This window comes from Nilaparvata lugens, chromosome 4 (assembly GCF_014356525.2).
Source record: "Nilaparvata lugens isolate BPH chromosome 4, ASM1435652v1, whole genome shotgun sequence".
In the NCBI taxonomy this organism is placed as follows: Eukaryota; Metazoa; Arthropoda; class Insecta; order Hemiptera; family Delphacidae; genus Nilaparvata; species Nilaparvata lugens.
Window position 1 is genome coordinate 73,920,496 of NC_052507.1, and position 22,777 is coordinate 73,943,272.

The 22,777-nt window shown below is 31.0% G+C and overlaps 1 protein-coding gene across 4 annotated transcripts; it reads left to right on the plus strand.

The window, feature by feature from the left end:
- Nucleotides 1-486: 486 nt before the first annotated feature.
- Nucleotides 487-22,230, plus strand: LOC111048783 (mitochondrial enolase superfamily member 1). Of its 4 annotated transcripts, none has more exons than XM_039426420.1 (12): nt 489-688; nt 2,739-2,846; nt 3,569-3,674; nt 5,038-5,153; nt 7,308-7,462; nt 11,869-11,987; nt 12,469-12,626; nt 14,415-14,549; nt 14,904-15,075; nt 16,383-16,453; nt 19,637-19,747; nt 22,020-22,230. In XM_039426420.1, the coding sequence occupies exons 2-12, from the start codon at nt 2,757-2,759 to the stop codon at nt 22,113-22,115; spliced, it is 1,329 nt and encodes a 442-aa protein (XP_039282354.1). In that variant the 5' UTR covers nt 489-688; nt 2,739-2,756; the 3' UTR covers nt 22,116-22,230. The 4 variants fall into 4 exon arrangements, with proteins under 4 accessions (XP_039282355.1, XP_039282354.1, XP_039282356.1 ...); XM_039426422.1 differs by having other exon boundaries at nt 22,023-22,230; XM_039426421.1 differs by lacking the exon at nt 19,637-19,747 and having other exon boundaries at nt 487-688; nt 16,383-16,564; nt 22,023-22,230.
- The last annotated feature ends 547 nt before the right edge of the window (nt 22,231-22,777 follow it).

Below are 22,777 nucleotides of genomic sequence, written 5' to 3' on the forward strand. Positions count from 1 at the left end.
TATAATAATATGTAAATAGAAAGAAAAATAAAAGCCTCAGTACCCTTTTTGAATTATTTAATTACAACATGTTTCATTTCAACATTGATGCCATTTTCAAGTCTTGAAAAAGGCCTCAATGTTGAAACATGTTGTGATTGAATAATTCAAAAAGGGTACTAAGATTTTTATTTTTATTTCTATTTATATTACAAGTAGCCCTATACAGAAAAGAGATAAATAATTATATGTTTTTGAAGAAAATCAGAATATCATAATTTGAGGTTTAACCGATCTTGTAACCTTTCCAATCTTAGGTAAAATGTAATCAAGTATAAATACACCGGTACAGAACAGCCTCATTTGGATTCAGCAAAGAAAGAGCATGCTGTACAGCGGTTTCATAATTTTCAGGTTGAAATGAAATTGTTTTGAATTAGTTACACTGATAAAAATGAATACTGTTTGGATAAGGCATTCTACGCCAGAAAAATAATATACAGTGCAGCAAACTGAGTTCCATATTCTTATCACTGTCTCCAAGACTTATTATCTATGTGAATTTAGTGTGAGATAGCTACAAAAATAAATAGGGATTTTAACACGACAGCTCAACTATTACAATTTTCTGTTTAGTTATCATATTACATTTGAGGTGCAAGGAAAATAATTATTCAAGAGAATACGTTTTTAGTGCCTACTTTAAAAGGTTGGTGTACTATCCAGACAATTCTAAATTCAATAATATCACATATTTAAATTTCAATATTCTTGAATTTATTACTTTCATATTGAACTTGTTTATCTAAAAGATACTAACAACAAAAATAATATATGGAAAATTATAATTTGCCATCTTATTATATAGGGAGGAAAAAGGAATCGAAGAGATATTAAATATGTGTTGAATCAAATAGGTCTACATTTTATTATTTTGGCAAATGATATAAACAACGATTGAATGCAGCAGTTTGAGAATACATTTTCCAATTATTATTATTCTATTTTTGTTGTGTGAAGCCACAAATTCTGAGCAGTGCTCAAGTGGCATACAACATGTCATTTCAGGATTGGAGTCACATGAATGCTCTAAACCACTCCTCAATGGTATAAGGACAAGCCTCTACCAGTGTCCTAATTATCTTTGATACGAATAACTTATAGCTGCTACACAGCCTTATATCCTCAGGAATGCAATTAAAACACTTGAGTCCTTAATAATACGGTCCCTTTTCGAGAAGAGTCAGTCTATGGATAGGGAACTGGAATAATCCTGTATTTTTACCTCGTGTTTCATTCTCTATCTCATTTTCAAATTTATTTGAATTTGATATAGCTTTTGAAATTATTTTTTAACGCATTATCAAGCAGAACGAACAGTACTTCCTACTTGTAATGAATATAATTCGAATTATCCTGTAAGGTCTCTAGATATCTTGAGAAGGATATAGAAAGTATTCAGGAAGGAGCTTAAGGGTGAGTGGAAATGCAATATTTTCCCCCCTTATTTTTGTGTATAGTTGAGAAGTTGATATTGTGGTAATTATTCATATTGAATGAAAAAAATTGTTGTTTTTTTTAATTCAAAATGCAATATTAATATTTTATTTCAATTTTATAGCTACTTTGATAACTTGTTTCAATCGTAGACTTTCAGGATAAATGCTGCATGACTTGCAAATAATATTGAGTTGACTACACGTTTCACCAGTATATACTGATGAAAGAAGGTGAATATCGTTTGAATGCCAAAATAAATTTAATACATCATATTTATACTTGTGTTGGTTACTTTTACTGGTATAATCACTGAATTGTGAATAAATATATCAAGGAAACCGGCGGTGCTCACATAGCTACGGTAAATCATGTTATTTATTATAAGTTACATAATACAAAATTCTTTCCAACTGGCCTAAATAGGATTACTGTGAATGAAGACTTCTAGGGATTTAACAAAATATTTTACAAGTACAGTTATAGAAGATTACTTTTAATTATAATAAAAATTGATAGATTGATTGATTGTTTGCCTTTATTAGGACGGAGTTAGAACTTCAGGTCCTCTACAGTGTTAAGTCTCTCTGCCACACAACCCATAGACGTAGATTTCAGTACGTATTTTACGTATTATTATGAATTAGGTCTGTTTCTATCAATTCTCGTAGTGCCAATTTCATTTTTTTGTAATGTTCGTTTTTTGTTTTTTGTATGGTGTAATAGTATTAATGAGTTTTATCGACTTGTTATATTTTATTGACGTTTCCTATTGCACTGTTATTGCTTTAATTTCAAATTATTATGAGTAAGATGTAATAACCTATCCGCTACCACAAGAAAAATTTAACATTTGAATAGAATCATCAATCAAAATGTACTTTCAATTTGTAATTCATTAAAGACATTTCAATTGAATACAATTTTCATTTTCATCGGTGAAAGAAAATCAATTAGAACGTTCACTTGAGAAGATAGGAAGACAAAGTCAATTATCTGATTGGGAAAAATTGAAATTGAAGAATTCATTGAGGAATAACAGAAGTGTTAGATTTCAAATTATTATGAGTAAGTTGTAATAACCTATCCGCTATTCCAAGAAGAATTTAACATTTGAATAAAATCATCAATCAAAATGCACTTTCAATTTGTAATTTTCATTAAAGACATTTCATTAATGGAATAAAAGTATTCTTATTCTTATTCTTACGTATTGTCCTATTTTCAGTGTATAAACAAAATAATTTCATAATTTTTCACAGATAAAAGGAAAATAAATTATGGCAGGATATGGTCTAGTAATTGCGTCATTAGATGTGAAAGATATCCGATTTCCAACATCGCTAGAAGCCCATGGATCCGATGCTATGGTGAGTATAAGCAAACATATAAAGAAATACTTTTTCCCTCTTTTATTTAATAATGCAGTATAACCATGCCCGAGAAAAATCAAATCCATAGTTCACGTTTGTAGTAATGCAATTCATCAATCAAATTAATGTTGACGAGTGGATTAAAAGTTGCGTAGATAGATGAATATGTGTATTAAGCAAACATATAACGAAATACTTTTCCCCGTCATTTATTAATAATGCAATATAATCATGCACGAGAAAAATCAAATCTATAGTTCACGTTTGTAGTAATGCAATTCATAAATCAAATCAATATTGATATGAATATGTGTATAACATCAATATATAATGTTAAATTAGATGAATATGTGTATTAATACTTAATGAATCTAATAAAAACAATATAAAAACTTGTAGTACTGTACCCTTTATTAAAAACTTTAAAATATTTTAACGACTAGTTTCAACCATAGGTCATTTTCAAGTTAAAATTTATCTTTTTTACAATGATGTGAAATTTTTTGAAAATGACCTATGGTCAAAACTAGTGGTTAAAATATTTTAAAGTTTTTAATAAAGGGTACTACAAGTTTTTATATTGTTTTTATTAATTTGAATAAAGTAGCCCATGCAAGTGAAGTGATCTTAATGAATTTGTATGTTAATTAATGCCTTGACTATGTATAAGTAGATAGAATTTACATATCATAGCAACTTTTTCAAAAACCTTTTTTCAGCATGGAGACCCCGATTATTCCTGCGCCTATGTTATAATAAATCTAAAGAACAGTGATTTCAAAGGTTATGGGTTGACTTTTACACTGGGAAGAGGAACCGAAGTAGGTAAGACTTTTCTACTGCTTCCAAAATGTTAGTCAAATTCACAGATATATTATCACAAATATAAGTCTGCTGAAGTCTCTCAGTGAGACTCCGTGTCTCCTCAAGTATTATTATTATTGGAATCACCTTTTCCAATACACTACTATTACATAGTAATAAATTTATATAATATGGGGTCAAATGCACCCCAACGTTTGCTAGTCTAGATTTACATGAAGTTATATGATGCATTTATTATAACGTGTCACATTCCTAGTTTAAGGCAACAGTTAATCAATCAATCTCCGTTTAAACCGAGAATTCGAATATGGGCATAAGTATTCGTAGCTTCAAGTTTGACCAATTAAGGACCTGATTTCCCCCCAGAATTATAATAAACGTGTGACCCTATTGAACATCTCCAATGGCCTAGACTCACCATTCAACCTTCCAAGTTATTTATTTATTCATTTATTGAACATCTCCAATGGCCTAGAATCACCAATCAACCTGCCATGTTTATTTATTTATTCATTTATTCATAATAGTCATGTAGTTATGACTGGAAGAGAGCATCAAGCTCAAAACTTCTCGTATCTCAAATTAAGAAGAAAATGTATTAAGAAACAATAAACATTAGTTTACTGTCTGATTTTATTATTACCGTCCTACCAGGACAAGCCTCGTCTATATAAACCGCAAAATTTGGATTTAGCTTTGGCTAAAAACATTATGAGCTACTGCAGTATCACATTTAACATGAATATAATTTTCGAAATATGTATTTTTTTTATTTGTACTTCACATTAACTCGAGTCTTAATTACTTCATTCCAAATGTGCCTGAGCCTACTTATAAGCGCCCTTCATTGTCTATAAATCAATTTCCTCAAAATCAATTCAAATATTGAATATTATATAATAAATTATTATAATTATTTCAAATTTTTGTAATGTATGAATTTTTTGGCAAATACATTTAAAATTTCAATATATTTCCTTAAATATTAAGTATCAACAAGGAGAATACCATTTCTGATATTTTAATAATATTTTCAATGAAATAAGGAAACTCAATAGTTTAAAGATCCATTTCTAATTGAAATATATGAGCATAAAATAAATAAACAATTGTATCTGTGGTAACTGTGATAGAAGTAGTAACAACTTTTGCATTGCCATTGAAACGACTGGATCCATTTTTGGAGAATGCTCTAGCTCTGAGTTTAATATTATTTATAAATCTCATATTAAATGAGAAAATTGTTTTAGGCTATCTAAACAATTTTATACTATTTTCTAAGACTCGTATGTACTTATTGTATGTTATTTATAATACTCTTATTTTTTAATGAAAAAAAAATATATTTTGAACTCTGTTTCAGTAACTCAGGCAATACATTCTCTGAGCCAGCTTGCAGTGGGTAAGAATTTGGATAATATTTATGATGACTTTGCTGGATTTTGGAGAACCCTCACTAGTGAGTCACAATTGCGCTGGGTGAGTCAATTGTCCAATGCAATAATAGTGCAGGAGTATCCTTAGTTTTTCTCTCCCATTCAGTGTTTCTTGTAAAAATTAGAATAATAATAGTTTTATTATTTATTTATAATTTATGCTGTAATTATTATTAAAATTCGATGTAGTTTATCAGTAACAGTGAAATTTGAAAGAAAAACTGTAGAGGATAATTGGGTTGCAAAGTTTACGAAGAGGTACTACAAAAGTACAATTTTATAAGTAGGCATACGTACCTTGAGAATATATATACGCCTATTATTATTTTTTCAATTTATTAGTCAATTCTACTGGTGACATGAAACGTTTGAGAATTTAATTATCAAGATGATGATAATAACTTATGGAAAACGGATAGGCTATAATTAAAGTGTTTATAGTTGTTGAACAATAGCATTTCTATAAAACTTTATGGGCCGGTTTCCGAGCTCGGGATTTAGCTAAGTTCTAGACTTTGAACAGTTGGAGTCAGAAAATCAGTTTTCCAAAACGGGGAGTAGTCGCAGTTTTATTAAATTAGATTAGATATTTATTAAGCCATAAACAATACAAGAAAGTACAGGCCAAGTCAATATTTACAATAATTTAAAAAGTCAAAAGACAATATTTACAATAAATTGTAAAACAATACACAAAATCTATATAAAGATATCACAAAAACTTAACATATATCGTCAGAATAATTCAAAATAGCCAAAAGAATGTCAAATGAATAAGCATGTCACAGCCAGCAATCCAACCACGTGTATTAAATACTACAGACATTATGAAATAAACAATATTTATCTATCAGTGAGGAACTCTTCCACACTATAATATGCAAGTCTTTATAGCAGTATAGTCGCACTTTTTATTTTCTCATTTCTATAATTGGAAACGTTTTTCCTTGACGAAATTAAACATTTCTAAATAATTCAAAATAGCTGAAACTTCACACTATTTTCTCTTTATTTTATTCTGTGTTTAATTTTATAGCTTTTTGAAATTCAATTCAAACGTGACTATGACAATGACTGCGACTACGCCCCGTTTCGGAAAGCCAATTTTCTGACTCCAGCTGTTTAAAGTCTAGAACTTAGCCAAATCCCGAGCTCGGAAACCGGCCCTAAAACTCTCCAAAATATTTGAGGTAACATATACCGTATTCTGAATTGTGTGACTCGAACAACAATTGAAAATAGGCTAGTCTCTTGTTTTGCAATTTTAATTAATTTCACAGAGAATGAGAGCCTCTTGAGCATAATTTATAAGAAAAGAATGAAGTATTCCTGTATGATATATTTCTACCTTTATGATATTTTTATTGATGAATTTGTCATAGATATTTGAGATAAGATATATTTCCAATTAATTGTGAGACTCGAACAACAATTGAAAATACAAGAATATCTTCTTTTGAAATTTGAATTGATACACTACATACAGAGGATAAAAATCCCCTGAGCATACTAGCAGAAGAATGAAGTATTCCTGTATTATATTCCTACCTAGTGTATGATACGATAGCTGATACTCGTATTTTTATTGATAAATATGTTAAATTTTAAATACTGGGATCTTTTATTTGAAAATTTGAATTGATATCACAGAGAAGAATCTCTTGACCATAATTTCTTGCATAAACCTTAAGCTGCTTTTTACACCAAAGTTAATAGCTTAATACTTAAAGATTCTATTAGATTGAACGGAACTTGACAGACACATATGTTCATCATGTGTATGATAAGTTATGTTCAATCTAATAGAATCTATAAGGATTAAGTTATTAACATTTTGTTATCAACTTTGGTTCAAAAGTAGCTTAAAGCCTATAAAGCCTTAAAGCCTTTAAACTGCGTTTACACCAAAGTTATTAATGAAATGTTAATAACTCAATCCTTATAGATTCTATAAGATTGAACATAACTTATTATACATATGATGAATATATGTGTTTGTCAAGTTCCGTTCAATATAATAGAGTCTATAATGATTAAGTAATTAACATTTTGTTAATAACTTTGGTGTAAACCCAGCTTAAGATGTCTATTTGAACTTATATAATATTTTTTGATAAATTTGTTAAATGATGATAATTTTTCGTACCTATATGATATTTTTTTATGAATTTGTTGAATGCTGTTGTTTTCATGGAAGATTGGACCAGAGAAAGGCGTGATACATCTGGCGACTGCAGCCATCGTAAATGCACTTTGGGATTTATGGGCTCGCCTCGAGAATAAGCCTGTTTGGAAGCTATTAGTCGATCTTCCTCCAGAAAAAATAGTTTCAACAGTGGATTTCAGATACATGTGAGTGTTGAATCACACTTGGCTTATCACAGAATTCACAAGAAATATGAATTTTCAAACACCTATCTGTATCCCATTGTTGCATGCAGGAAATGATCAAATTTTTAAGATAATAATTAATGAAAAAAAGCAGGAGAAAGAAAATCGAGGGGCAAGAATCTGGAATTGATATGAATGACTCCAGTCATCTTAAGGTGGGTACAGATATACGCGCCGCGAACATGAGCAATTCACTTTTAATCAGCTGATGCCAAGATTTTTATACCTATAATTATCTTACCGTTTCTGTAAAAATACAGGTATAGTCAGCTGATTGAAAGTGAATTGCTCATGTTCGCGGCGCGTATATCTGTACGCACCTTAATGTGGGAACCGTACTTCTAAATGAACTAGAAGTATATCTAGAACAATTCAAATACAGTAACCATTTATAACTTCAAGTTAAATATATCTAAAATAAAAACTGTAGCTTCAACTGAAACCTCAGTTAAATGTAACTTTACTTTCGATTGAATGTGAAATGTTTTCATGAGACCAATCCACCCTGCTTCCTTCCTTGAATAAGTTAGCTTAGGTGCTTTACTCACTCTCAAGTTACTGAAAGAAACCCAATATTTAGAGGATAATTACTATGAGTTCATGACGTCTGATGATGAACAGCCATTGGAGATATATATTCAATGATTCAATGATTTATTTCAGCCAAAAAATACATTAAGTAGCCTATATTAGGCTCTTAAAAGTCATATTATTACAATAACATATATATTGTAAAACTTAAATTATTATCACAGACGATGCACTAAACTTAGTCTTCGGAAATATACATGCAAAATACTCATACGTTTTAATCATTAGAAATGAAATTAGAACAGCCTAAACATTAAATGTGGTTAACTTGCGAAAATAATAGATAAAATAATTACTGTACAGATGAGCTGGCAATCATCGAATTGAGGTTGGCCTCCCTGAATTCATTAGTAGAATAGAAGGGGTTGGGAATCAACCATGACTACAACCATAGAGAAACAATAGCGTAAGTAGATATCCCATGGTATAGGGCGTTTATGTCGCAACTTTTCCTCTTATCTCAAGCCGATTACTGTCGATTTTTACTGTTTAGACCGGGTAGGAGTGTATGAACGGCACAATATGAGAGACTACCAGCGTCATAAAGCTTCACAGGAGAGAACTACGTGGACTATCAGCTTGAGACAACAGTAAAAGTTGCGACATAAACGCCCTATACCATGGGATACATGATATACTTATGCTATTTTTTCTCTATGCTACAACCTTTTATTGAAAGTCACAAGGGGCAGGCTTCTTATTAAAAAATCTAATACCAGATAAGGGAAAGCTTCTACTTGTTCGCTCCAATCTGACTCTTGACTGGAATATATTCTGGTTTCTCCTTGTTACATGACCATGAATTTCATTAGCTAAAGTGAATGAATATAGCAAATAGATAGAGATAAATAGAGTAAGTAGCAGTTGCAGCAATATTTTTAAAGCAAAGGAACATGATAAACTAAAAATAAAACTTGAATTATAATATATTTTGTTTTAAATTATGATGAAGAAAAATCATTTTGTTTATCCTGGGACCAAATTTCCTTTTCTGCATAGGGAAATGGTCACAAGCAATATACTTATTAATTTATTAATATAAATTCGTATATTTATCAATTTATTGTACAATATGCTGCCATCATAATAATATTATGATCAGAGAGAAAAAAACTAGGCTGATCATGTACTATATGTCTCTCCCAAATTTAGATCGAAAGTTCATATTGTCCAAATGAGGTTAAAAATCACATCACTGTTTAAACACATAATTTTCGATCCAGGAAAAGTAATTTGATTATTTTGAATTTGGAATGTTGATGAATATAAAAAAAAATTTATTTTTATTAAAATAATATACAGGGTGATTCATAATTATGGTAAAATATTTTAATACGTGATACTAGAGGTAAAAATGAGAAAAAAAGTTCATATAAACATATATCCATAAACGCTTCATTAGTGAGCTATACAGAGTGAAAGATTTCGCCCAGAATATTCAGTTCCTCTGGTGAAATACACCGATGCTGAATTCTTTGGGGACTGGTTTTTGAAAAACTTATGCTGGATTCATTTGGAAAAATATCTAAAAAATTGAATAAAACTAGTCTGGAAGCTGTAGTGTGAGTAGTTTTTGAGAAAAAAGTTGAAATATGCAAAAAATCTAAGTAGAAAAACATAGATTTCTATGTTTGATGCCCAATAACTTTCTTTAATGACCAGTAAACAAATAAATTTTCGCAATAAAAATCGTTGAGAATTTAATTCTGAAAAGAATGATGTAAAGCTGTGTAAACTAAATTCAAATAAAAGTTGAATAAAATGTATTCTTCTGTAGTACATTACACCACAAAAATTTGCTGTTTTACGAGGAGAGAACTAATAACTCATATGTTGTAGCTGATTGCAAATAAAACATGGATTCTAATAACAGCTGTTCCAAAAAAGCTGATTTATTATGTTTTAAATAAGAAAATATTTAAAAGAAATTATCAGCTGAAAATTATTTTCAGAAATATTTTAGCTCGCTGTGTTGGACAAAAAAAAAAACAAACTGCTGTAAGTTAGGCCTACTGTAACTGTGTTGTGTTTTTTGTTTAATCTATTAACCAGTTATTTGTAACCATTCCACTTCGCTTTTGTGTTAAGTGTTAACTTTTGAAAAAAGGCAGATAATCTTAGACATTATTCATACTCCGAATTAGCTGACATGCATTAAATGTATGGAATGGGACACAACTGTAATAGTACTGAAGCGAGATGTTTGTATCAAGAGAACTTTCCTAACCGAGTATGTCCAAGTTCAAGGTTTTTTGCCACTATTCATCAACGTCTGTCTGAAACAGATTCTTTGATATCCAAAGAGCACATTTATGCAGGCAGACCCCGATCTACTATGACTGTTGAGTTAGAAGAACAAGTTCTTAATGAAATTTATGAGCATCCAGAGAAGAGCACGAGAGAATTGTCAGTGCAGTTTAATGTCAATCAATCTATTATTTGGAGGATACTAAAATAGCAACAATTACATCCATACCACCTCCAGAAAGTTCATACTCTATTGCCACGAGACTGTATTCCCTGTGCTGGTATTTGCTGATGGTTTTTAGTAAAACCATTTGGGTAAACAACCAAACTTTTCAACAACCGTTTTATTTACCGACGAGGCACACTCTACAAGAACAGCTATCGTTAACGTCCACAACCAACATATTTGGGCAGCTGAGAATCCTCATGCCATCAATCCTAATCTTCCACAACATCAGTTTTCAGTAAACATTTGGGCAGGAATCATAGGAGACCATCTACTTCTGTTCGAGCTTCCTCCCAGGCTTAATGGCATAATCAACTAGTCTTTTAGTATAAGTTTAATGTCATTTAGATATGCTACTTTCGTATAAAAAAAAACGTTTCATAAAAAACCGAATATTTCATTTGCAATCAGCTACAACTTATGAGTTATTAGTTCTCTCCTCATAAAACAGCAAATTTTTGTGGTGTAATGTACTACATAAGAATACATTTTATTCAACTTTTATTTGAATTTAGTTTACACAGCTTACATCATTCTTTTCAGAATTAAATTCTCTACGATTTTTATTGCGAAAATCTATTTGTTTACTGGTCATTAAAGAAAGTTATTGGGCAACAAACGTAGAAGTCTGTGTTTTTCTGCTTAGATTTTTTGCATATTTCAACTTTTTTCTCAAAAACTACTCACACTACAGCTTCCAGACTAGTTTTATTCAATTTTTCAGATATTTTTCCATATGAATCCAGCATAAGTTTTTCCATAACTAGTCCCCAAACAATTCAGCATCGGTGTATTTCACCAGAGGAACTGAATTCTGGGCGAAATCTTTCACTCTGTATAGCTCGCTAATGAAGCGTTTATGGATATATGTTTATATGAACTTTTTTTCTTATTTTTACCTCTACTATCACGTATGAAAATATTTTACCATAATTATGAATCACCCTGTATAAATTCATTAAATTCATTTAATGAATTTATATGCCAAAGAAAAGAGGTTGCAACTTGAAAAATAATTCACTAATTTGAGAAATTTAAAGCCATGAGATTTCCATAAATCAAGTTAAATTTTTTTCTTGTTCTAATTGTAGAACAAGTAAAAATAACAAGAAAGACTTCTTGAGATATTCTGGGAAACAGTGCAAATTTTCTCCAAGTTTTGAATAAAAACAAAATAAGCTTGTAACAAATGCTAGGGTAAATCTATGGAACAAAATTTTGTTTTATACATTGAATGACTGGGCGTTAATAGTAGCTGCTTCGAATAAGGATGATTCATTTAGGCAGAAGTTTCTCTTTGCAGATCAGATGTTGTAACGAAGGAAGAGGCAATTCGTATGTTGAAAGATTCACAAAAGATGAAAAAAGAGAGAGAAGACGAGATGAAAACTGGTGGATACCCTGCCTATACTACACAGCCAGGTAGGCATATAGGGGTATTCGCCTACTATATTTTGATTTTGTGAGAAAATCTAGAGAATAATTAAACAGTGACAGACAATAAAAGTCATCCTTTAGAATGAGAGTGTTCTTGAAATGAGTGTTTTAAAATAAAAGCTATTTTTCAGTACACTGCTTGCCTACAAGTGTTTTTATCTTACTATCATTGTCTGTCACTGAATACGACTGTACTGTTTGCAGTTCCACATATAGGCTCAGGCTCCGGTCTATAAATGGGCAAACTGGGCATTTACCCAGGGCGCAACATTTTTGAGGGCGCAAATAAGAGATGAAGGAAATAATTCAGAGAATTAAAATACCCACAAAAAATATCTTACAAAAGATTTTAAAAAATATGTAGAACATAACATGTAAATATAATACAGGCTACTGCATAGGCTATACTAATACGGTACTTAAAAATTATCATGAATCCTCAAAAACAATAATTGATCTTTTTCAGGATGGTTGGGCTATAAACCTGAAAAAGTGAGAGAGCTTTGTAAAGCCTACATGGATAAGGGATTCAAAGCTTTCAAAATAAAAGTGGGAAATGACCTTGAAAGTGACCGTGAGCGATGTCAGATGGTTCGAAATATAATTGGCTGGGAAAATATTCTGGTAAATGCGTATATTTCTCATAATTTGTTTTGGAAAATACCAATTTTATCGTTACCCATGGAGGATTTTAACAATATTTATTTCTTTGTCTTTTGAGATTGGCAGAAAGATTTTATTTTATGGAACCTGAAATATAATAGAAATAATGTCATTACAAAGCTAGTAATTTTAAGAAATTTGTGTTACCTTGAAGGGCTTTACAATTGCGTTTCAAGTCAAGAGTACTGTAGCAAGTGCTATAATAGCAATTTGATAACTCTCCCCTCTTAAAAAAGACAGTTTTTGAAACCTGGTCATCTTTTTGACACTGCTGAAGTTGTTTTTAACTAGAAAAATATTATACTAATTGACAACTTACTTACTCAACTTCTTCAGTGTTGTAGGCTACCGTATGTAAATGTGTCAGTAAAAATCTAAATAACTTCCAATCATCTCTGGATAAATATGCCAAAACGGATGGTTATTGCTTCATTCCAAATTCATGATTGCTACACAGTAGATCCTCAGGTATCTCTTCCAATCGTTCCTGATTTCATCATAGATGTACATAATTTTTGAAAAGTTATTAAATTGATTAAAATGAATATTAAATGGACTAAGAAAATGGTATCAGTGAAATAAACTATTTTATTAAATATAGGCTATTAGTGAATTTATATATAGACACCAGCGATGTTGTTAGTTCAGTGTCGCTTGCACAAAAGCCTGTTAAATTTTAATCATGATTAAATACCAAGAGAACCAATCAGAGAAGGTTTTTTTAGATAGAGGCTTCTCTGTTTGGTTCTCGTGACCTTTAATCACGGTTGAAATTTAACAGGCGCGTTTGTGCAACCGAGCCTCTAGTGTTGCTTGCATTTACTGCACAAAATAGTATAAATAGCTATGTCATAGATATGAAACTATATATATATATATATATATATATATATATATATATATATATATATATTATATATATATATATATATATATATATATATATATATATATATATATATATATAATATATATATATATATAATATAAGCGAGCAATTTCTGTATTTATATATCAGGTTATTTTTATATCTGGTTATTTATGTTTAACGGATCTCGAAAACGGCTTTAACAATTTTTACGAAATTTGGAACATAGTAGGTTCATGATATAAAGATTCGATTGCACTAGGTATCATCCTTCAGAAAACTCGCTGAACGATATTGAAAGGATAATTCATCCATGGCTGAATCAAAATATCGCATCCCCGAAATTCATAAGATGACGTATAGCCAGCTGTGAAATATAAACACGATCATTTTAGAGAATTGTGTTCTGTTTATCAATAAATAAAAATAACGAGCGAAGCTCGGTGCCCCGATATTGAAACTATAATATGCAACCAGCACTTCTACTCACTAAGCATACATATGGCAATGGGCTGATTATATCCTAATCGTTAATTCAATTTTAATTAAATGAAGGTATGACGAAATGCATCCAATATTGAATAGAAACCATCAATATAAAGATGAATTTGACTATTATATATCAATAGAGCAAAAGTTTAAGATAGTCAAGGGCCTGGTTTCTAGTAGACTACACTAATTAAATATGATGGATCATCAAAGGAGTACCTATAGAATTTAATGGTCTATTCGAATGTCCTAGAAACCAGGTTTGAATGATTGATTCAAAAATATGGGATAGTTTTTTATTATAAATTAAGCCTGTTATTCCTTTCCCAATGAGTTAAGAATGATATTGTATCTATGAATGAATGAATTATTTTTAGACAATATTTTGACAGATGACAGATGCCAATCAGGTTTGGGATGTTGAGGAGGCAATTGTATGGATGAAAAGTTTAGCCGAGTTTAAACCATATTGGATTGAAGAGCCCACCTCACCTGATGACATATTGGGCCACAAAAGAATTGCCGAGGTAAGTTTAACCATATTACTGATGATGTGATAGTATTCGAAAAAAATCTTCCAGTGGTAACCACTTTACTAATTATATTATTTGAAGAAAATCTTCAAGTGATAATTCATCAACCCATTATTTGTTTTGTTTATTATCATAAATATAATTTACACTCAATCTCTGAAGCTGCTAATGATTCAGATACCGCATAACATAGGATTTTTCATTTGCAAGATTCACTTATCTTTAAATTTCTAATCAGGAAAAACTATAAAATACTAAATCATAAAAAGGAACCAGTAATATTAATTCAATTTACACATTGCTATTTGAGATAAAGAGCAGTTACGTATTTACTCTTTTTACTGATAGAGCTTGGAGGAATTTGGAATCAAAGTGGCGACCGGTGAGATGTGCTCAAACAGGATTATGTTCAAGCAGTTCATGCAAACGAAAGCGCTCCATTTCTGTCAAATCGATTCATGTCGGTTGGGAGGTGTCAATGAAATCCTCGCTGTCTATTTCATGGCCAAAAAACTGAATGGTGAGTGATTGAAAATGGGATTTATAGTGTTTTTTGTTATGAATGAACCACTTCTAAGTACCGGTATTATTTTGGGAAAGTTAGATTCATAAAAGTGGATTTGACTGAAAAATCAGAGTTTTTATTCTTTGGCAGTTTTATGCAGCATTATTTATTTATTTATAAGGTTAGCAAAAAAATACAAGAATCGGAAAAGAAAAAACAGGCTATTGCCTAAAACTTCTTCAATTTCCTAATTTAGTTTTAAATTGTCCAAATATTATATAGGTTATGTCCATTCAAATTTCTACACATTATCATTCTTCTTCATTTCTAATTGAATCAAATTTATTTGCCAAAAGTTTCAATACAAATGACAATGCTACAACGCACAATTCATGAATATTCCAGTAATAAATGATCATAATGTTATTGGGAGAGGTATAATTGAGATTGGAATAATTGTACCTACAGTATAATATTATTCTCATTGTTTGCAAAAGCCAAATATAATTATTCATATTTTGGCTCGACTAGCAAGTATAAACTTGTGCGCTAGCCGATTAATGGCATTTCTTTTTAATAGATATTATGACAGACATCAATAAGTTTAAAAATAATATATTAACAACATTAAATATTAAAAATAATGTAGGCCTATGAAAATTGAATGAGGAAAGTCTTCATCTTTATATAAATGAATTTGTTTCAATTTCAATTGACGCAGCGATTTATGTATTATTGGTTATCAGAGAGATTATTGTATAGATCTTGGAATTCTGCACTTGAGATGATAGTGGTTCAACTATCAATTGTTTTGAAAAAGATAATTGAGGCTGGAAAGATCCTCATGTATTTTTCCAGACTCTTCAAAAGTGAATGCAACCACCAAAGAAGTGCATCGATCTAAAAATTGTGAAAATTACGTTTCTCCATTAATCAATGTCAGTAAAGGTACAAAATAAATTAGCATCAGAAACCGAATAATTGAGAAAACACAATTTTATTTTAGTCACATATCCACATTTATCAGACTTGTACATAAGACTGCAGTTTCGAGTTGAGACCGAAGCTGTAGTGATGACGTCACAGTCCTGTGTACAAGTCTAATAAATGTGGATGTGACAAAAATAAAACAAACTGTGTTCTTTCAATTATGGAGAAACCATATTAAGGAGAAACCAATATTATGGAGAAACCAATTATGGAGAAAACATCAGAAACCAAATACAAGTTTCCATGCAGGTTGTTTTTTTGGATACATTTATCTAGATTGATTACTGTAGTTTCTGCAATATTAATTTTAATTAATTTCATTGGATTTACAGTACCAGTTTGCCCGCATGCGGGAGGCGTAGGCCTGTGTGAGATGGTGCAGCATCTACAGATATTCGACTACATAAGCCTATCGGCAACCAATGAAGATCGCTTCATTGAATATGTTGACCAAGAGCATGAGCATTTCGAGGAATCAATTCTTATGAAAAATGCACACTACGTTGCGCCAACGGTGAGTTCATTATTCATTATAATCAATAATGAATAATTAATCAACAAATTTGTGAATAATAATTAAAACACGGGGGTTTCCCTTGTGCTCTCATATTAATGTAAATAAATAAACAAATTATCATACTTTCAAATTTTTGGTAAAGTCACTGACATATTTCAATGAGATACTTTGAAAATGAATTTAAAGTTCTCAAGTACCGATACCACAAAAATTTCAAAAAGTACTTGAGAATTTTCATTCCACTTTATCAATAGCAGTAGCCCTACAAGGAAAATTGTATATACAGTAGGGTTTGAGACTACAGAGAAGATTCACTGCCTTTTATCAATAAATATATCATCACTACTAAATTTTATAAAACTTTTAAGTGAAAAAACACTCACATTATTTGATGTGGCGACGTCCGTTTCGTGCTGGTATCGCACATTTTCAAGCCAAACAGGAACTGAAGTGTTTAAGGTTATGAGGGTGAAATTTGGTTGGGGTGGAGGGGAGTTTTGGTGGTTAATGGAGGAGTATTTAAATGAGTTTGTCAAACAGGGTGTGGGAGGAAAAGTTGATTTGGTCATTTAGAATATTGCTTGGCTGTTGTTTGGTGTGTTTGTATATTTCAAACTGTTCTAGTACATTTAATTTTCTGTTTTTGTGGGAATAGTGGAGTATTTCGAGGTTGTTGTCTATGTCAGGGTGTGTGTGGTCAGAGGAGATGATGTGTTCTGCAAAGGTGGAATGGGAGGACGGATGGGTTATGGCTCTTGTGTGTTCTTTGAATCTTATATTGAAATTTCTAGCTGTTTTACCTATGTAGAATTTGCTGCAATCTCTACAATTTAGCTTATAAATTCCTGGTCTATTGTATTGATTTTGAGAGGTGTTGTGTGGGGACAAAAGTTTTTTCAGTGAGTTTTTTGTTCTGTATGCAACCTTGTATTTTATTTTCTTGAATGATGCTGCTATTTTGTATGTTTTATTGTTGTGGTATGTGAGGGTGACGAATGCTGTATGATTATCAGTGTTGTATTTGTCAGAGTTTTGTGGATTGTTCTTGTTGTTTTTAATTTTTTGTAGTAGTTTGTCAATCATTGAGGGTTTGTATCCATTTTGTTGTGCAATATATTTTATTGTGTGCAGTTCAGTGTTGTAATCTGTGGTTGTCATTGGGATATTTATTAATCTGTATAGCATGTGGTTGTAGGCTGCAAGTTTGTGTTGGATAGGGTGATTTGAAGTGCAATGGATTGTGGTGTCGGTTGTTGTGGGCTTTCTGTATATTTTGAATGTTTTGAATGATTGGTTCTGTTTTGTGATGGTGATATCCAGGAAATTTATGCTGTTGTTGGTTTCTAATTCAAGTGTGAACGTCAAATTTGGGTGTATGCGGTTGAGGTGGGTGTGTAGTGTTTCAAGTTGTCGTTTGTTCCCCCTGTATAGTATTAATATGTCATCTACATATCGGAACCAAGTGAGTATTCTATTGGATTGGATGTGTGATTTGATCCAATAGAATACTCACTTGGTTCCGATATGTAGATGACATATTAATACTATACAGGGGGAACAAACGACAACTTGAAACACTACACACCCACCTCAACCGCATACACCCAAATTTGACGTTCACACTTGAATTAGAAACCAACAACAGCATAAATTTCCTGGATATCACCATCACAAAACAGAACCAATCATTCAAAACATTCAAAATATACAGAAAGCCCACAACAACCGACACCACAATCCATTGCACTTCAAATCACCCTATCCAACACAAACTTGCAGCCTACAACCACATGCTATACAGATTAATAAATATCCCAATGACAACCACAGATTACAACACTGAACTGCACACAATAAAATATATTGCACAACAAAATGGATACAAACCCTCAATGATTGACAAACTACTACAAAAAATTAAAAACAACAAGAACAATCCACAAAACTCTGACAAATACAACACTGATAATCATACAGCATTCGTCACCCTCACATACCACAACAATAAAACATACAAAATAGCAGCATCATTCAAGAAAATAAAATACAAGGTTGCATACAGAACAAAAAACTCACTGAAAAAACTTTTGTCCCCACACAACACCTCTCAAAATCAATACAATAGACCAGGAATTTATAAGCTAAATTGTAGAGATTGCAGCAAATTCTACATAGGTAAAACAGCTAGAAATTTCAATATAAGATTCAAAGAACACACAAGAGCCATAACCCATCCGTCCTCCCATTCCACCTTTGCAGAACACATCATCTCCTCTGACCACACACACCCTGACATAGACAACAACCTCGAAATACTCCACTATTCCCACAAAAACAGAAAATTAAATGTACTAGAACAGTTTGAAATATACAAACACACCAAACAACAGCCAAGCAATATTCTAAATGACCAAATCAACTTTTCCTCCCACACCCTGTTTGACAAACTCATTTAAATACTCCTCCATTAACCACCAAAACTCCCCTCCACCCCAACCAAATTTCACCCTCATAACCTTAAACACTTCAGTTCCTGTTTGGCTTGAAAATGTGCGATACCAGCACGAAACGGACGTCGCCACATCAAATAATGTGAGTGTTTTTTCACTTAAAAGTTTTATAAAATTTAGTAGTGATAATTATAGTGAAAACAAGATGGATAACCAACAACAAATAAATATATGGTGTGGCGCACTCACACACAACTTTCCTTGCCGTTATGAAAATCCCTATTATAATTAATTAAAAATCAATCAGCTGAATAGATCAATATTCTGCTATCTCTTCCAGTGAATGATTCAATAGAATACATTCTACAGTAGGTACATTGGAATCAACAGTTGCGTCTCTCATTAAGTTTTGCATTTGTTTTGAATTATCACATTTTCTCGAATTTAGAGTTTATTTTCAATATTAGGTGAAAATATTACTGAACATAAATTGTAGAGATTTTCATGCTCAATCTTTTTTGTTTAAATTGTATCTGAAGCCAAACTAAATTGTTAATCTAAAATCAAACTTTGCATAGATTGGGCGGAGCTCCTGGAGCTTTTACAGACATGGGACTACATAAGCCTATCGGCAACTAAGGAAGATCGCTTCATTGAATATGTAGATCAAGAGCACGATCATTTCGAGGACACAATTCTCATGAGAAATGCACACTACGTTGCGCCAACGGTGAGTTCATTATCAATTATAATAAAAAAATGAATAAATGATAAACACATTTATGAATAATAATTAAAACATGCAGGGGGTTTCCCTTGTTTTCCCATCTCACACACTATGTCGCGCCAACGGTGAGTTCATTATTAATTATAATTAATTAATAAACAAATTTATGAATAATAATTGAAACACGGGGTTTCCCTTGTGCTCTCATACTAATGTAAATGAATAAATGATCATACTTTCAATTTTTTGGTAAGTCACTGCCATATTTCAATGAGATACTTCAAAAATGAAATCGAAATTCTCAAGTATTGTCACCACCATCATTTCAAAAGGTACTTGAAAGTAGTTGTTCTATTTCATTCTATCAATAGTAGAAGCCCTACAAGGAAACTTATTGTATAAGTTATACAGTATAGGGTTTGAAACTACGGTGAAGATTCACCGCCTTTTATCAATAAAATAAGCAAATTTTGAAAATTCTTTTACAATAATTAGCCTATATTCGATTCCTTCCAATATAAATTCTTTGGAACCAATATACATATTTTGTGAATAATTGAAGAACTACAAGACTTAAGGCTGTGCAAAGGCTAAAAATAAACTTTCTACTGGTGATATTATTCAAAGTTATTCGATTTGTATATCATCAAGCAGTCAAAATGAAAAGTTTTCTCAGAAAAATATTTTTTTCCGATCATTACTTTTTGAGATATGAGCGCCTGAAGTTTGAATTTTTGGGACAGAACATTTCAAATTCGGTGAGAGATAAATCCATGAGATTTAGAGGATGAATTCTTCATGGTATTTGATTGAATAAGATTTTTTTTGGAAATATCAATTTTTGAGAAAGTTATCAATTTACTAAAAATCACCAAAAATAACTTTTAGTTGAGTTATTTTTGGTAAATTTAATAACTTTCTCGAAAATTGATATTTTCAAAAAAAAAAAAAATGTTTTATCCAATCAGCAATACCATGAAGAATTTATCCTCTAAATCTCATGGATTTATCTCTTACCGAATTTAAAATGTCCTATCCCAAAAATTCAAACTTTAGGTGCTCATATCTCAAAAAAACCATAATCTCAAAAAGTAATGATCGAAAAAAAATGTTTTCCCAAGAAAACTTTTTCATTTTGATAGCTTGCAAATCGCAAAACTTTGAAAAATGTCAACAGTAGAAAGTTTATTTTCAGCCTTTGCACAGCCTTAACATATTTCGGACTATGTGTTACGTTATCTAAATTTGGGAGAGGAATAGCACAAGGATACCTTATTTTTCCTCTCCCTATCATTTCGATAATGTAGTCATTGTATAAATGAATGAATGAACCGTTTTTCAATGTACTTTTTCAGTATTTAGGTACTTTAAAAATTTTATAAAATTTCTATGTAAATTCACCATTTCAAGATATTAAATCATAGGCCTAAATTTAGGAGTGGATCTTCATAATGTCAGCTTGCAATCTTGCAAATGATAAAGGAATATTATGATTTTATCTCGCCATAGTTTATTACTTGAGAAAAATTTTTACACAGGGATTTTCATAGTATTTTGTCTACCAATGTTATTACATCAGTATCATTTGTAACATAAATAAACAAATAAATTGTTTTATTAGCTTATGAAGTCAGTGTCTAATAAAGTTTGGAAAATACCAAGCAGGTTTGTTTTAGTATGACTTATTAGAGACACGCAGTGTAGTTAAGATGCTGAATATGACTTAAGATTTCTTCTTTGGCTAGATTTGAAGATTTCTCTTAGTCAAAAATATTATAAAAGCTATTAATAAAAACAATATAAAAATCTTGTAGTACCCTTTATTTTTTAAAAACTTTTAAATAGTTCAACGACTAGTTTCGACCCTAACTTAGGTCATTTTCAAGTTACCCTTTTCAAGTTGAAATTACCTAAGTTAGTGTACTACAACTAGTTCCCTACGACTAGGGAACTAGTCGTTGAACTATTTTAAAGTTTTTAAAAAATAAAGGGTACGGTACAAGTTCTATATTGTTTTTATTAATTTGTTCAAAAGTAGCCCATATAAGTGAAGTGTTTTTATACAAGCTATATATGCCATAATGTCACTAGCATAATGAACGAATCCTTAGAAAATGATGATTATGATACATTTTCAATGGAAGGTAATGGAATTCTCAGTTATTCTCCAACAAATTTTGTGTCATATATTGAATTCATTACACAAAGAGTAGAATAAATTAGAAGTACTGTATTGATTAAATTCGCAACGTATTAAAGTAATTCTTTGTTATAGCAGATGCCTGGCTACAGTACAAAATTCAAGACCGAGACCATCAACGATTATGAGTTTCCAAATGGGAATGTTTGGAGTAAAATTCTAGCTCAATGAATGCAGCACCAAAATAAGGAATGACAATACATTCTTATTGAATAAGATTTTGTACAACTAGACAATTAGTAGAATCAAGATTTAAAAAAGGAGTCAAATCAACGCAAGAGCTCTCTTATAAGAACTATTGTGATGAGCTGTTACTACATTAACTACTGTTAATAATGAAGTTTCAAGTAAGTTTTACGAAAGTTGTTGAAGACATTACCTGACTGTTTATCCATTGTGATTTGGTGTAGAAAATTGAAACGGACATAACCTATGTATAATATTTGGACAATTTGAAACTAAATTAGGAAATTGAAAAAGTTTTGGGCAATAGCCTGTTTTTTCTTTTCCGATCATTGTATTGTTTGTGCTAACCTAATAAATAAATAAATTAACCAACTTTTGTGCTTTGGAATTTGCTCTAATCACATTGAAATGTATTATAATAAATTTGAATTACGCTGGTTTGCAGTAAACCAGACGTAGTATAGTAAAAATTACGATGATCCTGGATAAAAAATGATCTTGCTTGGTGCAAATTATAATTCTTTCACAAATCAAGAGTGTTAATTGATTATTCAACAGAAATATTAGAAAGAGGTCTTACTATTGGACAGAGGTTTAGAGAGGATTAGACTATTAGCATAGAGAAACAATAGCTTACGCTATTGTTT